Below are 27,374 nucleotides of genomic sequence, written 5' to 3'. Positions count from 1 at the left end.
AGAAACATAAGGCAACCAATGCAGACAGGACACACTGTCACAGCTGATAAAGAGACGCTCATGTGGCATTACCCAAGTGTCACTAGATAATATGAAAAAATAAATTTTGACATTACTATATTGCAACTATGTCCTTTTCTTTGGTCAGTCAATAATGGAATTTTCTGTTTCAAAGTCTTACAAATTGATAAAAGAATTATGTTTATAAATTGTGTTGATTGCTTATTCAGACAAGTTACCTACAAATTTAGAAACAAACCAACAGACCAACAGCAGAGAAAGACTTACTGAGCAGCCAGGCTGCTTGGGGACAGTAACTGCCCATCTTCCTCACTCCACACATGTGTTGTATTGTCAGGGCCACCTAAAGCAATGACATTATATAGGTGAATACTTAACACGTTTGCTTCAAGCATTTATTTTTCTTAGCAAAAAATCATCACAGGTCAAATAAATGGGAAGAAAATGCATAAGAATCTGCATAATTTTCCCCAAAGGATTTTATAAAAGATGTCTATACTTTTTTTGTTGGAAATACTCAGGATTTTTAAAGGTAACAGAAGCCTGCTAATCAGAATAACCCCAATGGTCAAGCACATGCATCTCTAAGAAATTCTTTGTCCATTTGTCAAAACATTACATTATTTTATCTTATCCTGAAAGCTGTATGCGTAGACGACTCTTGGATACTATAATGCACATTGTCTACCACGTGATTTGTTAATCAAATGAGGCGAATTTCAGTTTTACAGGTCACTGGATTTTTTGCTTTCAGTTGTCAAGAATGAAGCCTTAGGAAACATCTGCTATCACTAATCTATATTTTCCATTTTTCAAAAAGCAGCCACTGATTTCAACTGAATGCAGCTGTGAATGCAAATTGGCTCATATTCACAGAACCATTCTGAGAGGTCTCAAATAATATGAAGGTTCAAAGTGTGGAAGGCAATTGTTAACTAATGGAAACCATATGTGAAGGTCTAATTCAACACTGCAAATTGCCCCTAGAAGTAAATAGGTCACTGATTCAGCTTGCCACATAACATTGTATCATAAAAGAATAAGTGTGCAACAGTATTCACATGAAAAATTGAACATGAGAGTGCTTTGAATGGCTACTGTATAAATAAAAATCATAAATCCAAAGTTGTCATTCAGCCCCTCTAGAAAAGGTATCAAATCTTTCAGTCTTCTGTCAAGACACTACTTATTCTTTATAATCCAGTATATTCCAGTGGTGGGATTTTTTAACACTGATCTAATCTCTTTAAATAGGATATTTTATTACTAGTAAGCATTAATAGTTCTCTCACTGTTCCTAGTTAGTGTGTCCTGAAGCCTTCTATAAAGGTCCTATCACAAATGTATGCAATCATCCATACTTCTCTGGTGCTGATCATGGAGTTTATTTAAATTAGCATGTGCGTGAAAAAAAAACTATCACTAAATGAAAGACTTCCTTGTCCACCTGTGTATCAGTGGTGTATGAGTAATGTTTGCACCATCCCTAGTACCTGGCACAAGGGCTTTTTCAGTTTTCCTGTTCAGCAGAGCACAATTTTACTGTGCTGCACTCAAGGTGCAGCTAATATTACTGCTCTAGCGATAACTATGTGTCAGTGAGTTAAAGAACCAAGAATGAAGATACCCAGAATAAATAAACCTAATTAATAACGATAATACCTATTATTTGTTGTCATGTATATACAGAAGAATCAAGGATAGGGCTCTGTTAATATTTATACACTTGCAATGTAAAAATATATAAACCATTTTACCAAATTCAAATCTTGCTCAGTTTGAATTCTTACATAATGTTGAGCAGGTTTATTGGCATTTGTATACTATGTGGTTGTAGAGTTTCTCTTCCTCGTCAAGTTGTTAAAATGTGTAACTAACAGAAATTAACTTTATACATATCAATGATAGACTTGACCCTGATGTTGACTAGGGACATTTCCCATGAACTATAAAATATCTTAGAAGAGATAATGTACTAAAGAGGCTTTAAGAAGTGGAAACCTTTACAGATCTTGAAAAAGATCCTTTTTATTTGTAGGATTAGATATGTTTGAAAATGGTACCCATAGACATAAAAAGAAATCTAGTGTACAGATAACCTCTTTCATCACTAAGGATGGCTTTGTATTTCAAGAAGTAATTTCATATAATTTACTACTTTGTAAAAAAGCAAACTTCAATTAGTTACAAAGATAATCCCTGCTCTCTACACCCAGTGTTTATAAATGGAAATACTAAAGCATATTAACCGTAAGGCAGGGATCTTCACTGGGGCAGAGCTGAGAATTAAGACAGCAAGTTAGGGGACAATCTTTCTGTTTATTAGAATCTCCATATTTTAATGGTTGCTCAGGAGTCTTCTAAAGAAAGTTGAAATGTGTTGAATCACAGACAGACAGGGATGGGAAAGGTCTATACGAAGCAGAGTGCAAAGAGGAATGGTGGCATGCCTGTAGAAAAAGTTATGCGGGAAGGAATCTGACATGATCAATCAAACTCCACAGTGGCTGAAAGTGAGAGCTATTCTGAGGTTTGATGGTGGCAAGTACTTTCATGACCCAAGAAATATCCTAGAATCAAGTGTGTATGTCCTAGAAAGTAAATGTGAATAAGCCCATCTGTCAAAGAACTCAAGAGGACTGGCTTGGGGACAGAGAGATCTCATCTTAGTTCAACCACTTGCTGGGTGGTTAGCATAGGCAAAGTGCTGAGCCTCCCTGTGCCTCAGTTTAGTCTGTAAAATAGAATAATAATTCTATCTCATGGACTTATTTTACTGAGAACAGTGATTTAAGATAGTAAAGCACTTAGCATTAACACAAAAGCTACTGTTTCTTAATTTCCTTCTTCAAAAGAGTGATATGAGATTTTCAAAGCAATCTGGACCCTCTCATACATGAGAGAGAGCCCAAGCAGCTATGCTATGATACATCACCACACTCCAGCTTAACTGAGTGTAAATTCAAATGAGAAGTGTGTTAGTTTCATGGATACTGCCAAAAGTCAGGAAGACCAAGCACAACGTGGCCTGGGCATCATGGCAAGCATCTGACTTGGGGCTAGAAACCCAAGCACTCTTAAACTAGGGTCACTGGTTCAGCCTTCAATGACAAGTTTGAGTTCACTGAAGGATTTGCAGAAATACCTAGAAGAATATATCAAAGGCCACAAGATTTCTGCTCAAGAAGGTAGGGGTTTGGGGTTAAGGACGTTCAGGAATTGATATAAATGCTACTGCTTTAATCCTCAGACTGATAAAGTCACAAGTATAGGAAATTAAAAAATAAACAAATGTAAGCACTTCAAATTTTATAAATAACAGCACATTTCTTTGGTGTATTTCCTTGTCAACTTGACTGCCCAATGACATGTTTTAATACATGCCCAAATCATTAGCATATTCATAGACATGAAACATGGCCATTGGTAAATATTGAAAACTGAGCTGTTCTGTTCACCAGGGAAAGTGTTTTGATGACTCAGTTAATAAGAAATGTTGCTTCTCTGACTTCTAAGCAAGCCACTGATGAGCTTCTGTCCTTTGTAAAAATGTTTTTAACTTTACTTTATATAATTCCAAGGTGTGAATCTAAAGATGAAAAGAAAAAGAGTGGTAAGAAGAAACTTGAAATTCTCAAGTCTTCAAAATGCAAATAAAAAAATACAGAGGAAATAATTAGTGTTCATTGGTGTACAGTCTGGTTGTCTGGCCTGAACTTTTTTTTAAAGAGCAAGCATTTTTTTCCTAATGTGTGTCAAGACCATTAAATTTTACAACAATCAATCTTACAAACTAGTCATTAATTTTGTAATTGTGGATATAAAAAATGCTCTAGCTTAGCAGAAGTTGGTTTCTAAAGTATGTTAGACTGTCCAACGAGAATTCTTCAAAGCATATTGAAACTTGTTATTAATATGAAAACTAGTAGTTTAATGAGTAATAGTAAAATGAACAATCAGCTTCTGACCTGATGCTCTCAGGATACTTAACTTGTAATCCAAAGGTAGAGTCTAAATATTGGAAAGCTGGCAAAGTGAGCTGAGAAAACAGAATTCTAAACTCATTCAGAAAAGACAAATGCTAACCAAACACTGTATGTACTTGGTACTTCAAAGAGGATATTTATTCTTTATGGCCCTAAATCTTTGCCTATATGTGTCTGTGTGTATATATATCTGTGTATTTCCATGTGTGTGGTATATAATGCTATTGTGTATATGCAAAGGTGATATTTTCTGACTCACTGGTAACATGCTATAGCTTGTCTCGCTGGGAATGACAGCAGATTTATACCAATATTCATGCTGTGATGTCCATCAAGTATTTTCAAGATGGCTGGTTGAGGGGTATATTTTTATCAATGAAAGATTCATCCTGATTAAAAAGCCAATATCTAGTAATGAGGGTAAAAATACTGCAATTCAGTGTAGGCTTTTGCTCCAAAAAGTGGTAGAAATCTTTTTGTTGAGGCTTGGTCCTAATATTTATTTTTCATACCAAGTATAAACATAGTTTTATAAGCTAAGAGAGACAATTTTCACCTAAATAAAAATCCTAAAAAGTCATGGTTTCTTTTCTAGCCATTTCTCACTTTCTTTGATTACCAAGAGATGGACATTGAGGTGAGGCATATTTGCCCACCTAAGAATAATATCGTCTATAAATGATTATTTTGGTTGCATTCTGTTTTTATATTTCTAACAGGCTTTGTGACACATAATTCGATATAGTTAGATGGAAATACAATACCTTGAGCTGGGGAGTCGAAAGTGTACAGCAGATGTTTAACAGATTTATGGAGAGTTTTGAAACCTTCGTTAGTTGTAACACGTGGATAAACCTTCTGCACGACCAGCAGTGCGCTAGCGAGTCAAAAAACAATTAAACCAGATCGCATTTCAGGGTTTGCAGACAGACACAAAAGGTTATTCAAGGGGAAAATGGCTACAGTATAGAAAATTATAATGTAGAAGACAAGATGCTGCTTTTGTCTTTTAATTACTTGTTTGTTCATGCACAAAATGCCCCCAAATTTTTGAACCGGACAGAGCATTTTACATTTCCCAGATTCTAAAGACTTGGGATTCAATGGCCTAAAAGTAAGGGAGTAAAGTTCATATCAATTGTTTCTGGTAAGAAACTTAAAAATAAGTGGTTAGGAATAGCTACATCCAATGAAATGATGGCTTTTTTCTATTTAAGGGAAAATTTAAATATTGGAAATTATTTTTATTAAAAATCAAGCCTAGGGGCACCTGCATAGCTCAATTGGTTGAGTGTCCAATTCTTGATCTGGGCTCAGGTCATGGTCCCAGGGTTGTGCGATTGAGCCCCGCATCAGGCTCTGTGCTGAGAATGGAGCCTGCTTGGGATTCTTTCTTCTTCTGCCCCTCTGCCTCTTTTCCCCCACTTGTGTGCTCTCTTTCTCTCTCCCTCTCTCTAAATAAAAAAAAAAAAAAATCAAGGCTAGAGAAAGGACCCCATTTCAGGAATAATAATTATTTAAGCATTTGATAAATATTTATCTTTTGCTAAACAAAGGGTAATGTTTTTGAAAAAGAAACAGAGCCTGCCCTAATTAAAGATAGCATTCTATTCTCTAAGTGGCCCATAGGCACTACTCCAGGGGTGGCTCAAAACTAATATCCAGACCAACTGACACTATTTTCCTAGAGTTTTTATGTGAGGTCTGCGATGGGGATGGCCAATCAGCAAATTCCCTTATGCTTGAGTTTATTCAATATTTTCAAAAAGCAATTTGTTTCCTAAGAAATGTCTTTTGTATCCCTTTATTGTCATTTGTACATTTAAAAAAAGCTGTCATTGTACATCTGAGTGTTTCAAATACTGTGATTTATATCAATAATCAAGGGCAATGCTTTAATTTACATGAGTAGTAACTAGAACAATAGGCTTCATTAACAATCTGCCATCATGAAGTTAAATGTACAAATTAGCTAATAGTTTTTCCCTATGTATCCTAGTGAACTAAAAGCTCACTCCAGTAATAGATACAGTATGTGCATATACTTTCATGGTTTTCTATGATATTTCTGAAATTTTTAATAGATTAAGATCATTTTAATTTCAGCTTCCTACCTGTGAATAAAAGCTATATTTAGAAAAGTAAATATTGAGTGTCTTCTAGTTTCTAGTATAGTATGAGGTATACATAGAAATACGTGCATATGTATATATATAAACATGTATGTAACTTTATTTAGTCCTCTAATAATTTCTAAAGTCCATTTTATTCCCCCTGTTTTACAGTGGGAAAACTAAAGTTCAACAGTTATATAATGTATACAAGGTTATCTAGTTATTTGTAAGTACAGTTGATTTTGTCTAATTGCACAGTCTATGTTCTTTCCATTCCTCATCTTGCCTCTGTGCCCCAACATGGCTGGAGAGGAGGAGGGCAGAACGTTTCCACAGGAGCCCAAAGGCATTATCAACCTGTTATTGTGTTTGGCCGTAGAGGCATGGCTGTGTTTTTTTCTTCTCTGCTCTATACACATAGCAGTGGATACCTCAGGCATTCTATATTTGCCCTAAGAATCTCCCAGTTCTCAGACTTTGGGTTGCTTCTGAACACTTCTGACCATGGAGACAAGTTAGACTGTCTTAGGTTATAGATTTCCACTAGATTTCTCCCAACTTGGCCCTCTGCCTAACTCACGTGCTCTGTTGTTTCACTGTAACACCTTCAAAGATCGAACAGTTGGCAATCTCATTAAAGCGGTCAACATTATTGTTGTGCATATCATTAGTAAAATGTCAGTAGATTTAATTCATCTATTTATAACACGACATTTAACTTAAAAATAATGACACTTCACCCTCATCTCTGAAATCCTTTGAACCCTTCATTGATCAAAATGCTTTTATTTTACTTCATAGATTTTTTTCCTGCTCTTTATCATATAAAAATGGAAGTTATCCAAAGACAACTTATCTTAAATTTTAAGAGTTCTCATGATTTGGATTTCAGCACAGCTTCCTCATAAATGGTGAAAATCACATATAATTTTTCCATTTATACTTCTTGATATTTTTGAGATTGCTCATTTTTGCTAATTTATGTCATAACATTAGCATTGTATAATCTGGTTTTGGTGACAGTTTAATAAGAATTTACAAGTCAAAAAATAAGAAGCTGTTGAAGGAAATGACTAAGTTTTTGTGAAGTTCATTTATCCCTATTACTTGATCAACAAGAGTAAGATAAACTAATGAGACTCTAATTTGGTACGTAGCCAATTTATGTCAGGAAATTATGACTCTTAATCACATTGTCAGCTCAATAATAATAATAAAGAAGATTTAACTTGAAAAAAATGGTTTATAAAGGGCTCGCCAACAGAAATATAATGCCAGCCGCATGTTTAAATTTTATAGTAGTCATGTTAAGAAAACTAAAAGAAATAGATGAAATTAATTTTAATAAACTATTTTATTAAATCTAATACATCCAATATTATCACTTCAATAGCTAATCAACATAAAAATTATTAATGAAATATTTTATGTCTTTTTTCAAAATTCACCATGAATTTTACACTATGGAGCATCTGAATTTAGATGATAAATTTTCATTGAAAATATTTATTCCATATTTAGATTTCATTTCAATTATAGTTGAAATGTAGGTTCACATATCAACATGGTTCCAAACATACTAAAAGGTTTACCATTAACTGAATCAAATATCAGTGTTTAAAAGTTAAAGTTAAAACTTCAGTCTTAGTCAAAATGTGGTTATCATACTAGAAAGCCATATTAGATAGCCAAGGGCTATCATATTAGAAAAAACAAGTGTATAAATAGCAATAAAAACTAAATTAAATAAGTATTGACCACTTAAAAAAAAGGATTGTTTAAAGTCAAATGTCATTTACTTTATTTCTTTCTGGCTATTTCTGTTTTCTTTTTCATTATCATGTAGACTGGCTTACAACATTTGTAATCATTACTGGACAAACTGTTCTACTTCATAATGATATAATATGTAATAATTCTAAATTTTAAAAGAATTCAAATAGCTACAGTGTAATGCCCATCCTATAAAATTTACTTCACTAAAACAATGCCTATACTATTTTATTTACTTTTTTATTTTTAACCCTAAAGTATTTTTTGGATCTCCTACCTTCTACTAAATATTATTTTGTGGGATTTTTGTTTTTTTATTTGTTGTTTCTTAACCAAATTTAGTTGAGGTATAATACACACACAATAAGATCCACCTATTTTAGGTTATCATTCAGTGAGTTTTAACAAATGTATGTATTCATGTAGCCACCATGCTAATACAATACAAAGCATTTCAATAATCCCCAAAACATTTCCTCATGCTCCCAACAGTTGTCCTGGGATCCAGTGATCTAATTCCTAACACTATAAATTTTGTCAATTTGAGAACTTCCTATAAATGGAATAATATAATATCTACACATCCAGCGGGTGTTCTTTTTTTGAGGGGGAGGGATCTGGATTCTTTTGCCAGCATAATAAATGTATTCATATTATTGTGTGACTCAGTAATCATTTGTTTTTCTTGTGGAGTAGAATTCCAATGTATAAATTATCTATAATTCTTTTGCTGTTCTATTTATGGATATTTGTTTTTCCCTCAATTTTTAGTTATTATGAATAAATCTGATGTAAACATAGCATACAAGTCTTCATGTGGGCATATGTTTTCATTTACTTGGGTAAATATCTAAGAGTAGACTGCTACATCATACGGACCTCCTGTTAACTTCATTAGAAGCTATCACACTGAGGGCGCCTGGGTGGCTCAGTCGGTTAAGTGTCCGACTTTGGCTCAGGTCATGATCTCATGGTTCGTGGGTTCGTGTTGGGCTCTCTGCTGACAGCCAGCTCAGAGCCTGGAGCCTGTCTTCAGATTCTGTGTCTCCCTCTCTTTCTCTGACCCTCCCTTGATCACACTGACACTGTCTCTATCTCTCTCTCAAAAAAAAAAAAAAAAAAGAGAGAGAAGCTATCACACTGTTTTCCAAAGAATTCTATTTGTTCTACATTCTTGCCAACAATTGGGGTTGTCCATCTTTTAAAATTTTACCCATTCTAATGAGTGTGTAGTGATGTCTTACTGTGGTCTGATTATTATTTTGACTCTTTTTATGGCTACATTATATAATTCAAATGATTCTTTCTCCTTTGATTTACCCATTTGCTTGTTAAGACAGAATATAAATAAGAACAAGAGGATGAATAACTTGCCAAAATTCTGGGCAAGTGAAAATTACCCTAAGTGCTAAAATGAGGACCAATTTAGAAAACCAAACTTCTTAACATCTTGCCCTTCTGTAATTTAGTTATGACATGCTATGGTGGAAAAAGCATAAGACTTGGATTCAGATTCCTTGACTTCAGGTCCTGCCTTTGCCACTTACCTAGCTCTAGAACCTTGGAGAAGTCATTTGAAAGAGTTTGTTTCCTTTTCTACAAAACAGGGCTATCTGTTGTCTCAATCTCAGAGCATTGTTGTGGGATCTAATGAGATTAACATAAGGGCTTATTATAAGGTCTTTGAACAAACATAAGCTCTTGGAAGCTTTCCAAAGAAGATGAGAACACTCTCTTCTGGTGCTTCAGACATTATAGATGGAATACATCATGCTCCTAATAACATATTAGAGAGGGAGCCTGCATTCTGGGGTTAGAAAACCTAGGTTTAAACCCTCCTTGTTGTATAATCATCAGATACTAATTTTCATGACCCTCTGTTACCTCATTTACAAAATAAGTATTAGTTTAGCTGTAGGATGTAACGTGGATATATAAAGGGCACAGCAAAGTGCCTGGTATGTAACAGACACACAATAATTGATGGTTGTTGATGTAGTTTGTGTGTGTGTGTGTGTGTGTGTGTGTGTGTGTTTTAAGCACATTTCCAAATTAGCTAGACAGGAGTCAAAGTCAAAACTTAAATATAAGACCATTAAGTCTTAATTGCTGGTAATAGTCTGAATTCTTTTATAAGGAAATAATCTTTAAAGGGATTTCTCCTGAGGGCACCTGGGTGGCTCAGTCAGTAAGCGTCCAACTTTGGCTTCGGTCATGATCTCACAGTTCCTGGGTTCAAGCCCCACATTGGGCTGTGTGCTGACAGAGCAGAGCCTGGAGCCTGCTTCAGATTCTGTGTCTCCCTCTCTCTCTGCCTCTCCCCTACTCACACTCTATCTCTGTGTCTCTGTCTCTCTCTCACACACACACATAAAATGAATATTTAAAAAAATAAACATTAAAAAAATTAAATGGATTTCTCCTGCACAAATAATTTCAAATCTTTGTGTCATAAATGTCAAATAAAGTCAATCTAATATGCAGCTTTAGAAAGGTCATGTATAGGCTGGCTGTACATAAGGGAAGCCAACCCCACAGGGGTAGCTCGATTCAAAACTCCAACCAACAGACTGTTTTATATTGGATGGTATCAAAGGAATAGTTTATTCTTGGGCAGTTTAAATGCTAAATGCACAGAGTTCTGGTTTTCCCTGAATGAGCCAGAGCCAATGTTCTAATCTATGACTGGTCCTGTCACACACCTTTTTCAGAAGCTGCAATATCAACTGACAATACATTTGTTAACTTCGTGTTCCTCCTCGCTTCTTCACGTACACTTGGATAACCCTGACAGGCACACTGTGTTTTGTTTTCTTTGCTTAACTAATACCTTCATCTTCATTGCTAAAATTTGCAATAAGGTGCTGAAGGATTTCTGTTCCATGTTTAAATTACTTACCTACCAGTGATCCTCACAGATAACATTCCAAAAAAAAAAAAAGACTTCTTTGTGAACAGTAATGTCCCACTTGATTCTCATATTTTCTTACCTGTTTGCATTTCGAAGAACATCAAGCAGATTGCTCAGTGTCGTCTCATTCTGGAACACATTTGGGAAACTAGAAAGGAGCTGCCACACAGCTGCCTGCTCTTGTACTTGTGAGAAGAAGGACAGCACTTTGACCATTTCCTGAAATACTGTCTTCTGGTTGTTGGAATCACTTGATATCTTATAAAATGACAAACAGTACGAAATGAGAGTTTGGCATTTGTAATCACATGGCTTAATGTTTTTGAAAGAATTAAAAATTTAGAGTTTCACATAATTTTTTCCTGATTTGCATACAATATGAAATCATCCTATACTTTGAAAAATTATAACCATTTCTAATATACTTAAACATAATTGGATTTTTTTTCCTGTACCTTGAGAAATTGGCATATTTCAAGCTTGGTTAACAGAGCTACATTTATTTATACAAAATATTTTAAATTGCATTTATTAATTTCTTAAAATGAAATTGGGTTCTAGTAATATTTTTGTTTTTCCCTAGGATATCTGGTTTAGGAGTTACAGAGATATCTTCACTATATCCATTAGTAGACTTTATATTATTTATTATTTGGGTTCGGAACCCTTAAAACTATATGTATTTACTGTTATAATTACACATACATACATACATACTTAATGGGATAAAATATTTCCAACATTTTGTTGCCATATCAGGAACTTTAGTTATAATAAATGATTTATATAGTAAGTGAATCTATATAATAATCACATCTTATAAGCAAACAAATAACAAAAACCATGGCTTCTGCTCTTGCTCTGGATCACAGGACCCAGGTAGTACTTTCAAAGTAAAGTATTTCTTCATTATATTCCCACCCAAAGTAATTTTCTTAATAAACTCATTCACACTGGTAAAGTCAGTCTTTTATTCAGTTGTACTTCAGGTTCTTTCATGCTGAGAATGTGATTTTGAACAATATATTCTTAAGCACACATTCTACTCTACATGACTGCTGAATTGTTAAGAAAGCATTTTAAGTGCTCTAAGTTGGATTGGAGTTATTATAACACTGTCTCTAATCTGGTTCATTTGGAAAACTCAGATTACTAAAGGTAATTCAAGCACTCTGAACTTAACAAAAATTAGAATAAAATTCAAAGAACCAAGAGGAAAATATCAGAAGTGAACATGTTTCATTTATTCCTGGTTATGAAATTCCAAGAAAATTCTGAATTTTTTTGTGATCTTTCACTGTATGTGGGGTTTCATTAAATTTGCATATCATAGTGTTAAGAATAGTGTATAAAAGTGGCCATTACCACTATACAGTAAATGTCCTTGTCTCTAATGTACACTGTTTTGGGGAGAGGAATATATTGTTTTATCAAAAATCAGCTTTTCAAAGTAGACTTGATGTTAATGAGAAAAATTTAAAAGATTACCCATTACTCTAACTTTAGAGAGTTATATGGCTCCAAAGTTTAATTATTAAGCTTATATTGCATCCTTAGTAATTTTACTAAAATATCTCAAGAGAAAAAAATCTTCATTCACCATAGAGCAAAGCCATCTACAAAGATGTGTCTATGTTAGCCAAAATGCAGTATTTTTGGTTCAGCATTGAAATCATTTCAATCCTGAACATTTAAATGGAAAACAGACATTACCTAGAATTAGACATTGAGTGTGAATCTCTGTGTGAGGAACTCATGCCAAGGGTGAGCACATATTCCAGTCCACATTTCCCAGTCCATGTGGACTATGGACTTGCTCTTTGACTCAAGTTGAATTACTTGTGGATACAAGAATGGAAACAATACTTTCCTTTCATTGTTTAAGAGTTCTTGATCATTAAAATATTTACACTCACCTGAGAGAATTGGTTTGTTAGTTCATGGAGAGAAGACTCTAAAAAGGTCATATTGGATAGGCAAAATTTGTTAAAAACATTTTTCCCTAGAGTGGTCCAAGAGAAGGCATAATGAGCAATATAGTCCGGAGAGCTCTCACAAAGTTCTCTCCGAATGTCTTCTGAAGTTGAATTTTGCTTTAACAGCTAAAAATGTGTGAGAGAAGAGTGGGATAAGGATGTTAGTACACACAGATATGAAGTATTCTAGTCTTCAGGGAAATAGACTTGTTTCCACAATAGCCATTTTAAGGTCCCGCATTATAGCTACTATTCAAATAACACTAAAATACATTTGGCTTGTTTATTACAAGTTACAAGAGAATGTGTGAATGTGATCACTCTTGTCACTGTTATGATTTAAATGATTCATGTATGACTTGTTTGGTTGAACTCATTTCCTCTCTCTGACCAGAGAAACTAAATGCACACGATCTTTTCTCACAAGAATCTTCAGACTTGAAAATCTGACTTTCTCCTGGGGTTTCAGCAGCAAACTCAGGTGTCCTAACCGTGACACTTCCTGGGAAACTGGCTGCCGTCTCTGGAAGACTTCCAAAGATGAGGAGCTTCTGAGTCCAAGATAAACAGTGTTTTTAATGAAGCAGACAAACATGGACTACGTTTCATTTGTAAAGAAATACTTCATTTAAGAAGTATGCATATGAAGAGAAAAAGAAAACATATGCATGAAAACACATAAAAGTATATAATTAATGAAAGCAGTAATTGGAAAGCACTTTCATAATGGAATCATTCTAAGTCCTCTATCTATTTCACAGTAGAGACCAGCCAGACACAGCACTAATTTCAGGTAGAATAGTGATCACATTGACCATTGTAGGTTTTTAGGTATTTACAGAGCCAGTTATACTTAGTTATAATATTTAATGGGTCCTTCCTAACAATTAATTCTTATAACCCTGTTAGGTGAGGGCCATTTAACTTTATCTTCCCCTTAAGATTATGTCACAGAAGCTGCACTCTGCCTTCTAGTGACGCAACTTCTAAGTGAATGGAACAAGACAGGATCTACTTATTCCAGGATATACTATAAGTGCCAAGTCCTCTAGTCATTCATACATATCTCTTTCTTAACATTACACATAAACTCACTCCAAAGTGATTTCTCTACTCATTTTTGCAAGGGTTGCAGAAAGCAGTAAAGAGAAAGAAAGAGGAATCAGAGAGATTGCTGACACAGGCATCAATATGTCATCCTAATTTTGACATCCCTTCCCTGCTCCAAGTACTCTAAAAATATGTATCTATACATAGAAAATTCATTTTTGACTTATCTCCACTGGATACAGGACTCTGTGCTGCCTCACAAAATTCTGAAATTTCATTCCATATGAGAAAGAGAATTTGGGAGTTTCAACACAGTAAAGTGGTATTTTTGAGAATAGCATTTTTATTCTATATATTAAAGAATTTAGCTGATCCAATTCAAGACAGTTTGCTTCTAGGAACCAATACAGAAGGAAGAGAAATGTAATAAAATAACTTTCCCCCATTTACATACTGGCCTGATTTAGGGAGGCTTTAAATTGGAATTAACTGTGCATATTGGGGGCTTCTTATGCCAAATAGGGTGCTTTAGGTATCTCAAATATTCCTGTTGGAACTAGACTTTCAAAATCTAGACTAAACTGAATGGGAAAGTCTTATATTTCAGTTAACACTGGTAGAATTGTCTTGATGAGTAATAGTGCCTTTCTTGGAATCCCTTTTTTGTTGTAAACTTTGACTTATTTACATAAATCAGTTTATTAAAATGTCTCATTTATACACAATGTTTTTAAGGGTAACTAACAGAGACATATTAAGCAGCAGAGGTTATGATCACTGGAATATGAATAAAAGTCAAAGCTATGTCCTATGTTCCATCCAGATGGAAGATATGTCTACTACATAAAACATGAATATATAATTTAAAATGCATATGTGTACAAGTGAGTATGAGAGAGAGATAGACAGTGAGTGAATGAGAGAAATCTATTAGAAAATGTTGAAAATGATCTCTTTTTGATATCTGAGGAGCACATAAAGCAGGATTCAAATGCCTGCAGGTACCAGCCAAATAACTGTATAAATATGGCTGGATGAAAGACAATAATGAAAAGTGAGGACTGTGGTCAACAGAAGAGTACCTGTCCTGTGTAAAGGCATTCAAATTCAATTCCTAAAATTTCCCCCCCCACCCCCCACCCCCCCCACACTCTTAGCTCATAGGCTGCTAGTTTATGCCTCTGACAGAAATTATGCTTATATTTTTTTGCATCTGAAATCTTAAAAGAAATGACTAGTGAACAGAGAGGGATTGCTATGTGAGCTCTCCAAACTACACTATGCAAAAGGATTTTATTACTTCCGGGAGATATTTTTCATAGCTCCAAATTTTCCAAAGGCATGATCAGTATGGATGTGGCAGCAAGTTTAATCAGTGTGAGAGCTTCATTTGCTTTCATATTCCTTTTTTTCTTCCCTTTTTCAAAAATTTAGAGGGTCATATATAATGCCACCCTATCTCTTACTAAAGGAAAATGTTAAGTTTGATTCAGGGACTTAACAGGGAAGTAAATAAATGTCCAAGAACTTAAAGAATTCAGAATGTCTGAGAATTAAGCTTTTTTAAAAAAATGTTTATTTATTTTTGAGACAGAGAGACAGAGTACAAGTGGGAGAGGGGCAGAGAGAGAAGGAGACATGGAATACAAAGCAACATTCAGCAGCACGGAGACCAATGCGGGGTTCGAACCCACGGACTGCGAGATCATGACCTGAGCAGAAGTCAGACCCTGAACCAACTGAGCTACCCAGGCACTCCAAGAATGAAGCTTTTTATGGAAGAGCTCCTAGGAAAAAAATTTCCCTGGGATATTATTCCAAATGGGAGGGTGTCCCAAATCTCTTCCTGATTGGGAATTCCTTTTATTAAAGTATTTGTTCAACTGCTATTTATTATCAATCCATTATAAAACTGAGTGAAATTACCTTTTCCAAATCAAGGATTCGGGCAAGGACTTGACTGCCATTGAAAGTATCTGTTCCAGTACTTGCCAAATTAGAACTTGAACTGGGAAATACTGTGGCTGTCATATAAAAAAGAACAGATTAGCATTCTAAACAGACATACAAAAATGGGCAGTCACACAACAACCCATAAATATCACTTGTGCCCTTATATACCCCACAGCAAGAATGTACTCAAATATGGATCTTCCATGAAAGTTCTGAACTGGCAAAACAGCAAATTTCATCATTATTTCTTTTCACATAAAATTGTGATGGTTTTGGTCTGCTCTTGGGTTTTTTCCAATCAGCTTAGATGTCATTTGCTTTCATTCCAGTTTATGTCATTAAACTTCATCACTAGTATTATTGCCTAATAAAGTACATCATTTCTGTGCAGGCCTGGAGGATTTGAGGTGTCTCCATGAGCTTCACAGATCCATCATAACTAACATCTGTTCAAAGGATCTGGCAATGCACATCTGGTGATAATGGTTTTCTTTTTAATTATTCAATTGGGAGGCTAAAATCTGCTTAGGATCATAAATTCTTTCTTCCCCAAAGTGTTTTCCGAAAGATATTTCAGATGAAATAAATGGGATGAAGCAATTAGTCCAAACTACAGTATACTCTAATTAAGTAATTCTCAAAGTAGCCTCATCTAGTACTATTTATGACGTGGCAGAATGTTCTGGGTTAGGAGCATTAGCTAGAAGATTATGGTCATGCCTATAGCACGCATGTTCAGTAACCAGTATGTTGCCTTTCATACGTTTTAGAGATAGTTTGTTATCCTCACAGCAAAGAATCTTAGTATTAAAAAATCCAATGATCTATCATCGATGGCTTACGTTTTATTATAATGCCTGTGGGGCTGAAGAATTTACCAGCTGATTCCTCTAGACCAGGCGATACATTAGTGAGACGTGTGGCGAGGGTAGGGTAAGAAACATAATCTGCGGCTACTGAGCCAAGCAAAGCTTACTAGACCACAACACTATGATCTTATTTCCACCGAGCTTTAAGCTACTCAGCCAAATACCCTCAGATCATTCACAACAGAACATTAACTCCTCAGAACCACTCACCACCATATTCCTCCAATATTAACACAACAGGACCTTTTTCATTTGGCCCACCAACTTGTATTGGAATGTTATTTAATGTCACAGTTTTCTGTTTTGTTTTTGTTTTTATTTTTGGGGGATGGATCATTGACACACAATGTTATATTAGTTTTAGGTCTACAACATAGTGATTCAACTTATCCATATGGTATGCTACGCACACCACAAGTGTAGTTATTGCCTGTTACCATCCAACACTATTACAATATCATTGACTTAATTCCCTATTTCCTGTTCTCTGTCCTTTATTCTTGTGACTTATTTATTCCATAACTGTAAGACTGTGTCTTTCACTCCGCTTTACCCATGTTGTCTGTCCTCCCTCCCCCTTTCCTCTGGCAATCTTTCTGGTGATCTTTCTGGTGACCTGTCTTTATAGGTTTGGTTCTTTTTGTTTGTTTATTCATTTGCTTTGTTTTGTGTTTTATATTCCACTTATGAGTGAAATCATATGGTATTTATCTCTCTCAGTCTGGCTTATTTCACTTAGTCTAATACCCTCTATGTCCAGCCATGTTGCTGCAAATGGAAAGATCTCATCCTTTTTTATGGTGGCATAGCATTCCAGTATGTGTATGTGTGTGTTTGTGTATGTGTGTGTGTGCATGAGTGCTCGTGCACACACGTGTGCACGTGTTCCATATCTTCTTTATTCATTTATCTATCAATGAATTCTTTGGTTGTTCCCATGTCTTGCCTATTGTAAATAGTGCTGCAATAAACACAGGGGTGCATATATCTTTTGAAATTAGTATATCATTTTATTTGAGTAAATACCTAGTAGTGGAATTACTGGACAATGTGGTATTTCTATTTTTAATTTTTGAGGAGCCTCCATACTGTTTTCCACAGTGCCTGTACCAATTTACACAATGTTATAGAATCTTAAATAGTCTATGGCGTTTTTAAAGGTACTTCTTTTTTTTTTTTTCAGAGTACCAATCACATTCCAAACATACAGCAATCTTTGTTTTGTTCACTAATATATCCCTAGGACATAGGACCAAGCTTACATGATAACAGGCATTCTATAAATATTTGTTGAAAGAATGCAAAATAGTCCTTCTTTTTTGAGAGTTTATCCCTGATTTATGGCTTCTAATGAGTTTCTTAAGGCAATCTGCATCAGAATTACTTGGTGGAAGGCTCAGGCAGCTCAGGCAGAGTTTTTCTGCACACTAAACTGTGAGGGCCCCTGGCCTCGCTGTAAAGGAAGCACGCAGCCCCCCTAAGAGACTGATACTGAGCATCGCAGGGGAGGAATAAGGGGAGCAGAAAGAGTCCTGGCTTGACTGTTGCTCTAGTATCAGGTCTGCTGGGTGAGCACAGACAGGGCATGTAACTTTGTCAGGCCTCATATTCCTCAGCTATGAAATGAACAATTTGGGCAAATTTCTAAGACTTCATCCGGTAATTTTTTTCTTTGTTTTAAATTGAAGTATAATTAACATAGAGTATTCTATTAGTTTCAGGTATACCATATAGTGATTCAACATTTATATACATTACTCAGTGCTCAACAAGTAAGTGATCGCCTTTATCTATTTCACCACTCCGCCACTCCCCTCCCCTCTGGCAACCACCACTTTGTTCTCTGTATTTAAGAATGTTTCTCGGTTTGTCTCTTTCTTCCTTAATCGTACATTTGTTTTGTTTCTTAAATTCCATAGAGAGGTGAAATCATATGCCATTTGTCTTTCTCTCGGATGGACTTATTTCGCTTAACATTATACTTTCTAGGTCCACCCATGTTGTTGCAAATGGTAATTTTTTTACTACTGAACTTTCTAACCATCCCAGGATCACCTAATTGCAGACAACTACAGTCCCTAGCCAATTCGGAGAAAGTAGGCAATTCTCAACATCATATTTAGCACCATCTAGGCTTTTGCTCCTAGAAAGTATTTTAGTAAGAACTTAATTTCCAATTATCTCAAGAACTTTGCATAATTGCACCGCCACACTCAGGCAACCTTAAGGAACATTTAGATCTCTGAGGAATATTCTAGGCATTCCATCTCTGAAAAGTTAAAAGTAAAGCCCTTTCAAAGATTAGACCTTGCTGGCTGTTCCAAAAGGCCTGCTCTAAATTCGACAGAAGAGAATAGCTTACCCGGTGGTGTGTGCCTTCTTTCTGGAACTTTGGTGCTCTGGAGTGATAAATTGCTGTCCTTCTCCAGGTTGGATGACTTTCTCAGAATTTCACTAGAGAAGAAAAAGCAAGAACTCTATAACTTCACCTACATTAATTTCAGTTAGTTACAGCAATGTATTATGTGGCAGATTCCAGGGCTCTCCAAGGACTTTCAAATTTTTAATCCACTTTCTAGGATTGTAATGGAAGAACTCACCTAACCACACACAAATGAATATACACACTCTCCTACAAGGTAAATTTTTATTCAGAGAAAATGGCCTGGATGAAGTTTAAAACAGCTATTTTTACTTTTATCTTATAAAAAGGAAATTTTTTTTAAAAGACATTAGAGCTAAATATTGGAAATAATTACATATATATTTTTATATGTTTTTTATAATTTTATATTTTTTATATATTTTATATTTCATTTAAAAAGATGAAGGATTCCAAAGTGATGAGAGCCCAGTGGTGCTTGTGTTTCAGGGACCGAAACAGAGGTGTGCTTAGTTGTCACCCATGAAAGAAAAACAGGTTGTCTACATTAAGGTATAGATACCATTTTGAAGACTATCAAAACTGAATGTCTACAAGGCAGATTCAAGGAAGAAAGGAAAGACCACAACTTTATTAAGTGTCTAGTCTGTGCCAAGTTCTGTGGCTATTGTCATTACAGGTGGTACCAGGTGTTAAAGAAATGTACGATGATAAAAGTAGACATTTTATTGTACTGAATGTATCAACGTGACAAAGATAGTATTGTGGTGCCAGGAATCCCTGTGCATCACGGTCGCACTAGCTTTGGGAAGGAAACATTACTGGACCTTTAGGAAACTTCTTTTTAAAAATTTGCTTCCTCTTTAGTTAATTATTAAAATGGAGATAATCATATTTTCTTGAAAACTTGATACACCTAAAGTAACTGTCTAAAATAAATGTACATATTTCAAGAGTGAAATCAGTCCAGATGCCTGGATGTGAATACTTTTTGGAATTCCTAAAAGTTAGTGAATTTTGTGTACTTGTTTATAAAAAAGCTTACTTAAGATACATAAGGACAGTATAAAAATATAATAGTGAAAAAGCAAGAAGTTCCATATGCTTGAGGTTCAATTTAACTTCTTTTAGAAACAAGATCTGAATCATGGTTACAGGTACTTTGTGATTTATAATTGGGAAAAATCTGTTTTTTTTTTTCTATTTTAGTGTGTCCTTTTAGTAAAAATGGGAAGAAGAGGTGATATTTGTTTTCACTCCCTAGTGTTTTTCCAATATTCTCTATAAAATGCACTGGTTGCTCCAAAAGTTCTGCATTCTTAATGTATATTTGAATTATTCATGACCATGACTATATTCCCCTAAATCTTTTTACATTCCTTATGCTGACTATTTGGATGGGAAAACTGCTCAGATAAAAATAAGAACTGACCTGTACCTTTTCCCTTCTCTCAAAAAGAAGTTTTAGAAAGTTTGAGAAAGTCAGGTTCACTTTTCTTTTTCTCAACACTTTTTTTAGTTCAGCTTGAAATACTATAAAGAGGATGATTGAATAAACACATTTTGAAAATAAAGGGGAAAACTGCCTTCATAAAAATTTTAAGGAATAGGGACAGCAACAAAAACCAAAGGGAGAATGACAAAGATCAACATGAGCAAAGAAGGAGCAAGAGAAAACAGAGACTGAATAATGAATGTGAGTGGGAGAGGAAACAGAAGAGGTGGTAGGAAACAAAGAAAATATAAGTTAAGAGACAGAGGACACTTTGGTCATCTTCCCACATTCAGAGAAGAGTCCTAAAACTACTCTTTCAAATATTCTTTTTAAAAAAATTTTTTTGATGTTTTATTTATTTTTGAGAGAAAGAGACAGAGTATGAGCAGAGTAGGGGCAGGCAGAGAGGGAGATACAGAATCCGAAGCTGGCTCCAGGCTCTGAGCTGTCAGCACAGAGCCCAACGAGGGGCTCAAATTCACGAACCATGAGATCATGGCCTGAGCCAAAGTCAGACGCTTAACCGACTGAGCCACCCAGGCGCCCCCAAAGACCAAAGAAAGACAAGCTCATCCCCTTCCCAGCAAGCTGCTGGCTCAGCAAGTCTAACTTGGCTCAACAATAAAATGGCTGCTTCCAGACAAAGAACTACAGATGCCTCTCTTCTAATAGGACCTCTCCTTGACCAGGAAGTATCCATGGTTACATGGTCACCCACTCATTCCATATAACAGGAGTGGGGAGGTCGTACCTCTCCTGTATGTGGCCTTGGTTTGCCTTTCTGTTGGGGTGAGAGATCAGAATATCATGTGGGCTTTGCTGTCCCACTGCCTACAAATTCCTCCCAGTTTCATTTTGCATCTACAAGATGTGGTGTGATGGTATGTGTCCACTGCCACAACACTCAAAAAAATCTTTTGTCTTTAAACTCTTAAAATGGAAACCACAAGGGGCACCTAGGTGGCTCAGTTGGTTAAGCATTCAACTTTGACTCAAGTCATGATCTCAAGTCCCACATAAGGCTTTGTGCTGACAGCTCAGAGCCTGGAGTCTGCTTTGGATTCTGTGTCTCCTTCTCTCTCTGTCCCTTGACTGCTCACACTCTGTCTCTCAAAAAGAAAGAAACATTAAAAAAATTAAAAAAATTAAAGAACGGATAGCTAAGGAAGTTGCGTTATTTTTTGTTTGTTTGTTTAATAGTTTAGCCTGTTCCCCATTGTTTCATATCTGTTTCTGCAAAGGTCCTTAAAAGAGAAAACACCCAGGAATGGCATGGCAGACAACAATGTATAATCATGCACTGTACCTACCATATTCATTGATTAATTCAATATTTATGAAACTTCTACTAACATATTGGAATAGTCAAATAAAGAACTGGGATTATAATACACTAATAATATTAGCTAAGTAAGGACATGCACAGGAGACAATAACATATGACAGGGGCTGCTAAAATTAGAGATATAATTGTGTTTCTTATAGAGCAAGATCCTAGAATCACAACCTTAATTTAACCTCCTTGCTACCTTAAAATTTTTCCTTCACCTTCTCACTAGACCAGTGGTTCTCAACAGGGGTCAATTTTGGCCCTCCTCCTAGCAGACATCTAGCAATGACTGGAGACATATTTTTTTGGTCATCACAAGTAGAAGGGGTGGTACTACAGTCATCTAGTGGGTAAAGGATAGGGATGCTGCTGACTATCCTACAATGACAGCACAACAAAGAATTATCTGGCCCCAAGCAGCAACAGTTCTGACGGTGAGAAACCCAGCAACAGGCTGTTACAAATAAGTGAATTTATTCTGTGATGACTCATCCCCATTCCTGCCCTTTAGGACGCACTCAGGAGACTTAAAAAAACTGGTCAAGAACTCCAAAAGCCCTGAGGAAGTCTCAGAGAATCTATCTCATGCTAGATATCTCTGGGAAGAATATTAAAGCAAATGCAAAACTTAGACGCCCCCTGAATCCAGCACACAGGCTCACCTGAACTCAGAAAATCCAACTTGTTAGCTGGGGCAAGAAAGCCTGAATTAAATTCCCAAGTGGCCTGTGGTATCAGTTAACCACCTTTTATGGGACCCAGACATTTGTGCAGTAGCATGGAGATGGCTAAGGGATTCTCTTTTATGACGCTGATGAAGTAGATCCTACCTCAGTGGCATTTATAGGTCTCTGTTTTGGAGTGGAATTCAATAAAAGAAGTATCTCAGATTCAAAATGTTGAATTTAATATACTGGAAGGGAAACTAGGCCCAGAGTAGATTTTACGTCTTCTCAGACATGTCTACCAACAGTTACATTTGTGAAATGCCACATTTATAGATATCATCATAATGGTAGAATTTATGCACTCATCCTGGGTGTCTTTCTGTTTCCTGTGAGTGGGGAAGATTACCTGTGTAGGCGGTCTCCATGTGCGCCACGGTAAATTCTGTCTATAAAAAGAACTGCTTTCAGGGAAGACACATATGGCAAGTCCTAGAAAGAAAATTCTGACATTCTTTTTTGCCTCCAAGCATTAGTTAAATTTTTATATTTTTTCCCTTTTTTCCCCAGACTGATCATACAGGTATAGAGTGACACCTGGAAAGAAGATGTGGGATGTGCTCTAGGCCAATTCTGATTCCAGGTTCGGAAGACATTCATTATTGACTTTTAATTATAAATAAAGACATTGCATGGCCGTGGCCCCCGCAGTGACTTGACACAGCTGTCCTTCCTGGCTACCCCCAAGCAGATGTCATTCACAGGAAAATCTTAATTGTTTACATTGTTTTCTTCTAGTTCAACCTAATGCTCATTCTTTCAGGGTTGTCCATGCTGCAGATACAATCCCTGCCTGCCCATGCTCAAAATGGATGTCTTTTCTAGGTGGACCACTGACCAATCCAACCAGTTAAGATGTTAAAATTTAAAAATGTCTTAATATGTTCCTCTGTGCTAAGGTATTTTTACATGCTTAGGAGGGACTTTGGAGATATAATATATATCTGAACTAAATTTTTCTTTTTTTAAATTTTTTTTTACTGTTTTATTTATTTCTGAGAGAGAGATAGAGACAGCGTGAGCAGGGGAGGGTCAGAGAGAGAAGGAGACACAGAATCTGAAGCAGGCTCCAGGCTCTGAGCTAGCAGTCAGCACAGAACCCAGTGTGGGGCTCGAACCCATGAACTGTGAGAGCATGACCTGAGCCGAAGTCGGTCGCTTAACAGACTGAGTCACCCAGGCACCCCTGAACTAAATTTTTCCAAAAACTGTTAAAGGCACTATGATGGGCAGATGAGGAAACGTGTTAGTGAATAGATGTGTATCAGAAATATACAAAATATGGGGGAGATAACAGCACAGTATCTTCCAGGTGACACAGACTATGTCCTACCTGGTCCTGAAACAGGTTGATTAATTTGGCAACACTATAAGGAAATTTATAAATTTTTCCATCACTATTTGCCTATTCCTCTAAGCTATGGAAGGGCCTCTATTTCTCTCCTTCATTAAATTCTGGGATTCTGTCTTTATGACCTAACTCAAACAAAGCTTCCTCAGTCTGGTATCCACCACTCTATCTGCCCTTAATGATCACACCATTAAAGCCTCCAGAGAACTCTCCTGACATTGCCCTACCCGAAACTCTATCCATTCCAATCATATATATGCAATATATCCAAGATCTATCCCAATATATCTTCCTAGATCCATATTCCTCGGGCAAACACAAGATCTTCACCTATCTGTTATAACTCTTCCCCTTTGTTGTCTCATGTTCTGGGCCCAGTGAGACCCAAATAAATGCTCATCACATTTACCATGTTATATGGTAATTTACCTGTTTGTTTCTCTCTTTTTCGCACTTGATTGTAAGTTTGTACAGAGCAGAGGACACACGTTATTCACCTTCATATCTGCAGTGAATTGCATCATCTCCAGCACATGGTACATATTCAATACATTCTTACTCAGTAAATTAACAATTTTGCTTGCATGGCAGCTAAGATATCCTCCCGCTTTGCTTTTTGAGAAATAAAATTTTAACCCTTTATTTTAACATGAGCAAATGATTCTAAAATGATTACAACATGGTTATGAATTGCTCTGAAATTAATACATTGTGAAACCCATACATCTCATGTCACCTTTATAGTCAAGAGGACACATATCTGTTGTACTTCCATTTACCTTACGTTCCCAATGATATCTTTAGGTTAATTTCTAAACACAACCATATTTTTCGGTACTAAACAAAAGCATGGGCATTTAAAAATTATCCCTGAATAGGATACAATTAGCTATGTTAAAAGTTCTGGGAAAGCCATTCAGGAGGGGTGTGGAAACCACAGGTCACAGATGTGTGTTGGCAAGACAGAGATAGGGAGCAAATCTGTGGAGGCAATTGTCCCACAGGATTTTCAGGAATGCTGAATCACTTCTCCAAATAATGACCCTGTGAGCTCTGTAGGATGATCTTCACATTCGCCAGCTGTGTGAGCAATGGCACAGCCAGGGGCTCCCACTGTTCTGATATATTCTTAGAGGCAGTGCAGAGGGAGGAGCACCGCAAGGGTGAGTCCTGTGATGGTGCATCATCTGTTGTACAAATGAGCAGGGGAACCATCAATGTAATGTTTCTTTTTCCAGACAGCTACTTAGAGTGGATGCTGAGTATAGTGCTGGATTTTTATTTTAAAGCACCTCATCCTGAAGATAATGCCTAAAGAAGTATGAATTTAATAACAGAGGGCTGGTGCCAATGCAAAAACCTCAAAATACGTGGTGACTGGCCAGCAAGTAGTGACTGCAGTGTGATCACTACTTTCAGAAGAGTTTATTAAAATTAAATAAATAAAATTTTTTAAAAAGTGAGCGTCTTTTGATGACGCCAAAGATGGCATTTTCTTCCCTTCACTTACAAAACAGAAAAAGAAGATTATTTTGTTTCCTTAATGATGCTATGCTGGTGAATCTTCCTTTACCAAGGGAAGCAATTTAGTGGAACCGCTTACCCAGTATCCATGCCCCAGTTTCACTGCATGGCTGTATAAACCATAAAAGTTAATAGCATGGTGGGAAATATCATTAGTGCAATTTTGTTATTGTACATAATTTTCTAAATTAAGTTCCAATTACGTGGTAGTTTAGGGAAAATGCTGAATATACAGCAATATACAGTTTGAGCTAGACAAACTACCTGGGGGCTAGAAGACAACCAAAAAAGCAGACATGTCCATCTGCCTAGAGAATCATCAACAAGAGGATAAAATAAAGCTGGACTTTAATCCTAGTTCTAAAACCAACTCAGTGGCTCATCTCAGGCAACTTTATGAGTGTAGTTCCATATGATGTCACCCAGAAAAATACTCTTTTTTAGGAAGGTACATTTATACAGTCTTAGATACTGTTCACAATTTCTCTCACTGTAACTTAGTTCTTCACAAGAAAAAAGAAAAACGTATAAAGTTGATAGCTCCAGGAGAGCTGCAATTCAATTTGTAAATATGGGACATTAATGTTTTCTATGTCCTCTTTAACCCTTGGTTTATGAAATGTCTAATCGCAGGTGCAACCCCTTCATGAAGATCAACCTGATTACCCCACCTGAAAGCTCTCTCTAAAGATGGAGTGTCTTCCTTCAGTGTCTTTCTGGTACTTTTCATTGTACTCTCTCCCATTATGATTATTGGTTTGATATTTCCCTTCCCTATTGGAACATGGTCATGGATGTGCCTCATTCACCACTTACATGGGGACACACAGACCATCTGTGAACTAGTTGAACGACCAGGATGCCATGCTTCCATCCTTCCTCTACTCTGATTACTAACGGGGCATAGGCTCTAGTTAGCTTTTGGTCTCCTCACAGAGACAATGTAACTAGCGTTAGTTGAGGTATGCACTTAGAACACACTGGTTTCATACACAGTACGTCATGTCATCTCCTTGCTTACCATTTTCCAATGGCTTCTTACTATACTAAAAATAAGATGCAAATCCTTTCCCTTTTTCTACATGTTAGATTCTGCATGCTCTGTCTCCTGCCTTTCTTTTCCACGTACCCCCAGCCCCTTGTATCATCTCTTACTATGTTTTGGCAATATTAGGTAACTTTCTGTTCCTCTAAATGGTCAGGCTTACCCCCACCTGAGTATTCTTTGCTGTTTCTCTGACTGGAATACTCTCTTCATATGCTGTTGCTGGTCTCTTCCTGTCCTTTCTGGTTTCTACCCAAATGCCACCTGCTAGCAGAGGCCTCCTCTTACCACCCGATTCATTTCCTACCTTTCAACTTCTAGCATATGACATGCTTTCTTTTCTTGCTAACACAATTGTTATTATCATTAATTATGCTATTTATTTATTTGATTGCTCATTTTTTGCTTTCTTTGCCATTAGAATGGAAGTAACATCAGAGCAGAGGATTTGTCCAACTTATTTCTGTATCACAGTGTCCACAATGTTGCCTAGCACACAGAAATTTCTGTCATTATTTCTTGAATAAATTAATAAATGAATGAATGAACATCAGAATGTTCTAAGCATCAAGAATCATTACATTATTGAAATAACAAAACCAATGTGAATTAGCAACTCAACACTTATGTGTTCTGAGTCATTTCCCATGGCAATTATTGATATGTTTATATTTTATGCTAAACAGCTTGCAGTTGCTCTCTCTTAAAGTAACACCCATATTATCTGATGACCAAAATCATGATGATAATGTTCATAGAGAAATGGTGTTAGATGCCAAGGAATTTAAATTAAATTTCAGAACCAAATACCTCTGATTAGATATCAGAGATATCTAATTAGATTAGAGATCAGAAAGATATAATCTTT

At 36.1% G+C, this 27,374-nt stretch overlaps 1 protein-coding gene across 1 annotated transcript in view; it reads right to left on the bottom strand.

Moving 5' to 3' along the window:
- ABCA12 (ATP binding cassette subfamily A member 12) overlaps positions 1–27,374 on the bottom strand; it is a 169,270-nt gene that overhangs the window by 86,551 nt on the left and 55,345 nt on the right. The window contains exons 4-9 of the mRNA XM_039233104.1: positions 19,016–19,107; positions 15,758–15,855; positions 12,722–12,907; positions 10,885–11,063; positions 4,772–4,884; positions 289–364 (exon numbers count right to left, since the gene is read on the bottom strand). Of these exons, the coding sequence (XP_039089035.1) occupies positions 289–364; positions 4,772–4,884; positions 10,885–11,063; positions 12,722–12,907; positions 15,758–15,855; positions 19,016–19,107 (744 nt within the window). The remainder of the gene's footprint in view (positions 1–288; positions 365–4,771; positions 4,885–10,884; positions 11,064–12,721; positions 12,908–15,757; positions 15,856–19,015; positions 19,108–27,374) is intronic.

The sequence above is a fragment of the Hyaena hyaena genome, unplaced genomic scaffold (assembly GCF_003009895.1).
Source record: "Hyaena hyaena isolate Hyena2069 unplaced genomic scaffold, ASM300989v1 scaffold_71, whole genome shotgun sequence".
Lineage (NCBI taxonomy): Eukaryota > Metazoa > Chordata > Mammalia > Carnivora > Hyaenidae > Hyaena > Hyaena hyaena.
Note: the sequence above shows the minus strand (reverse complement) of the source record. Positions and strands in the feature narration are given on the sequence as shown.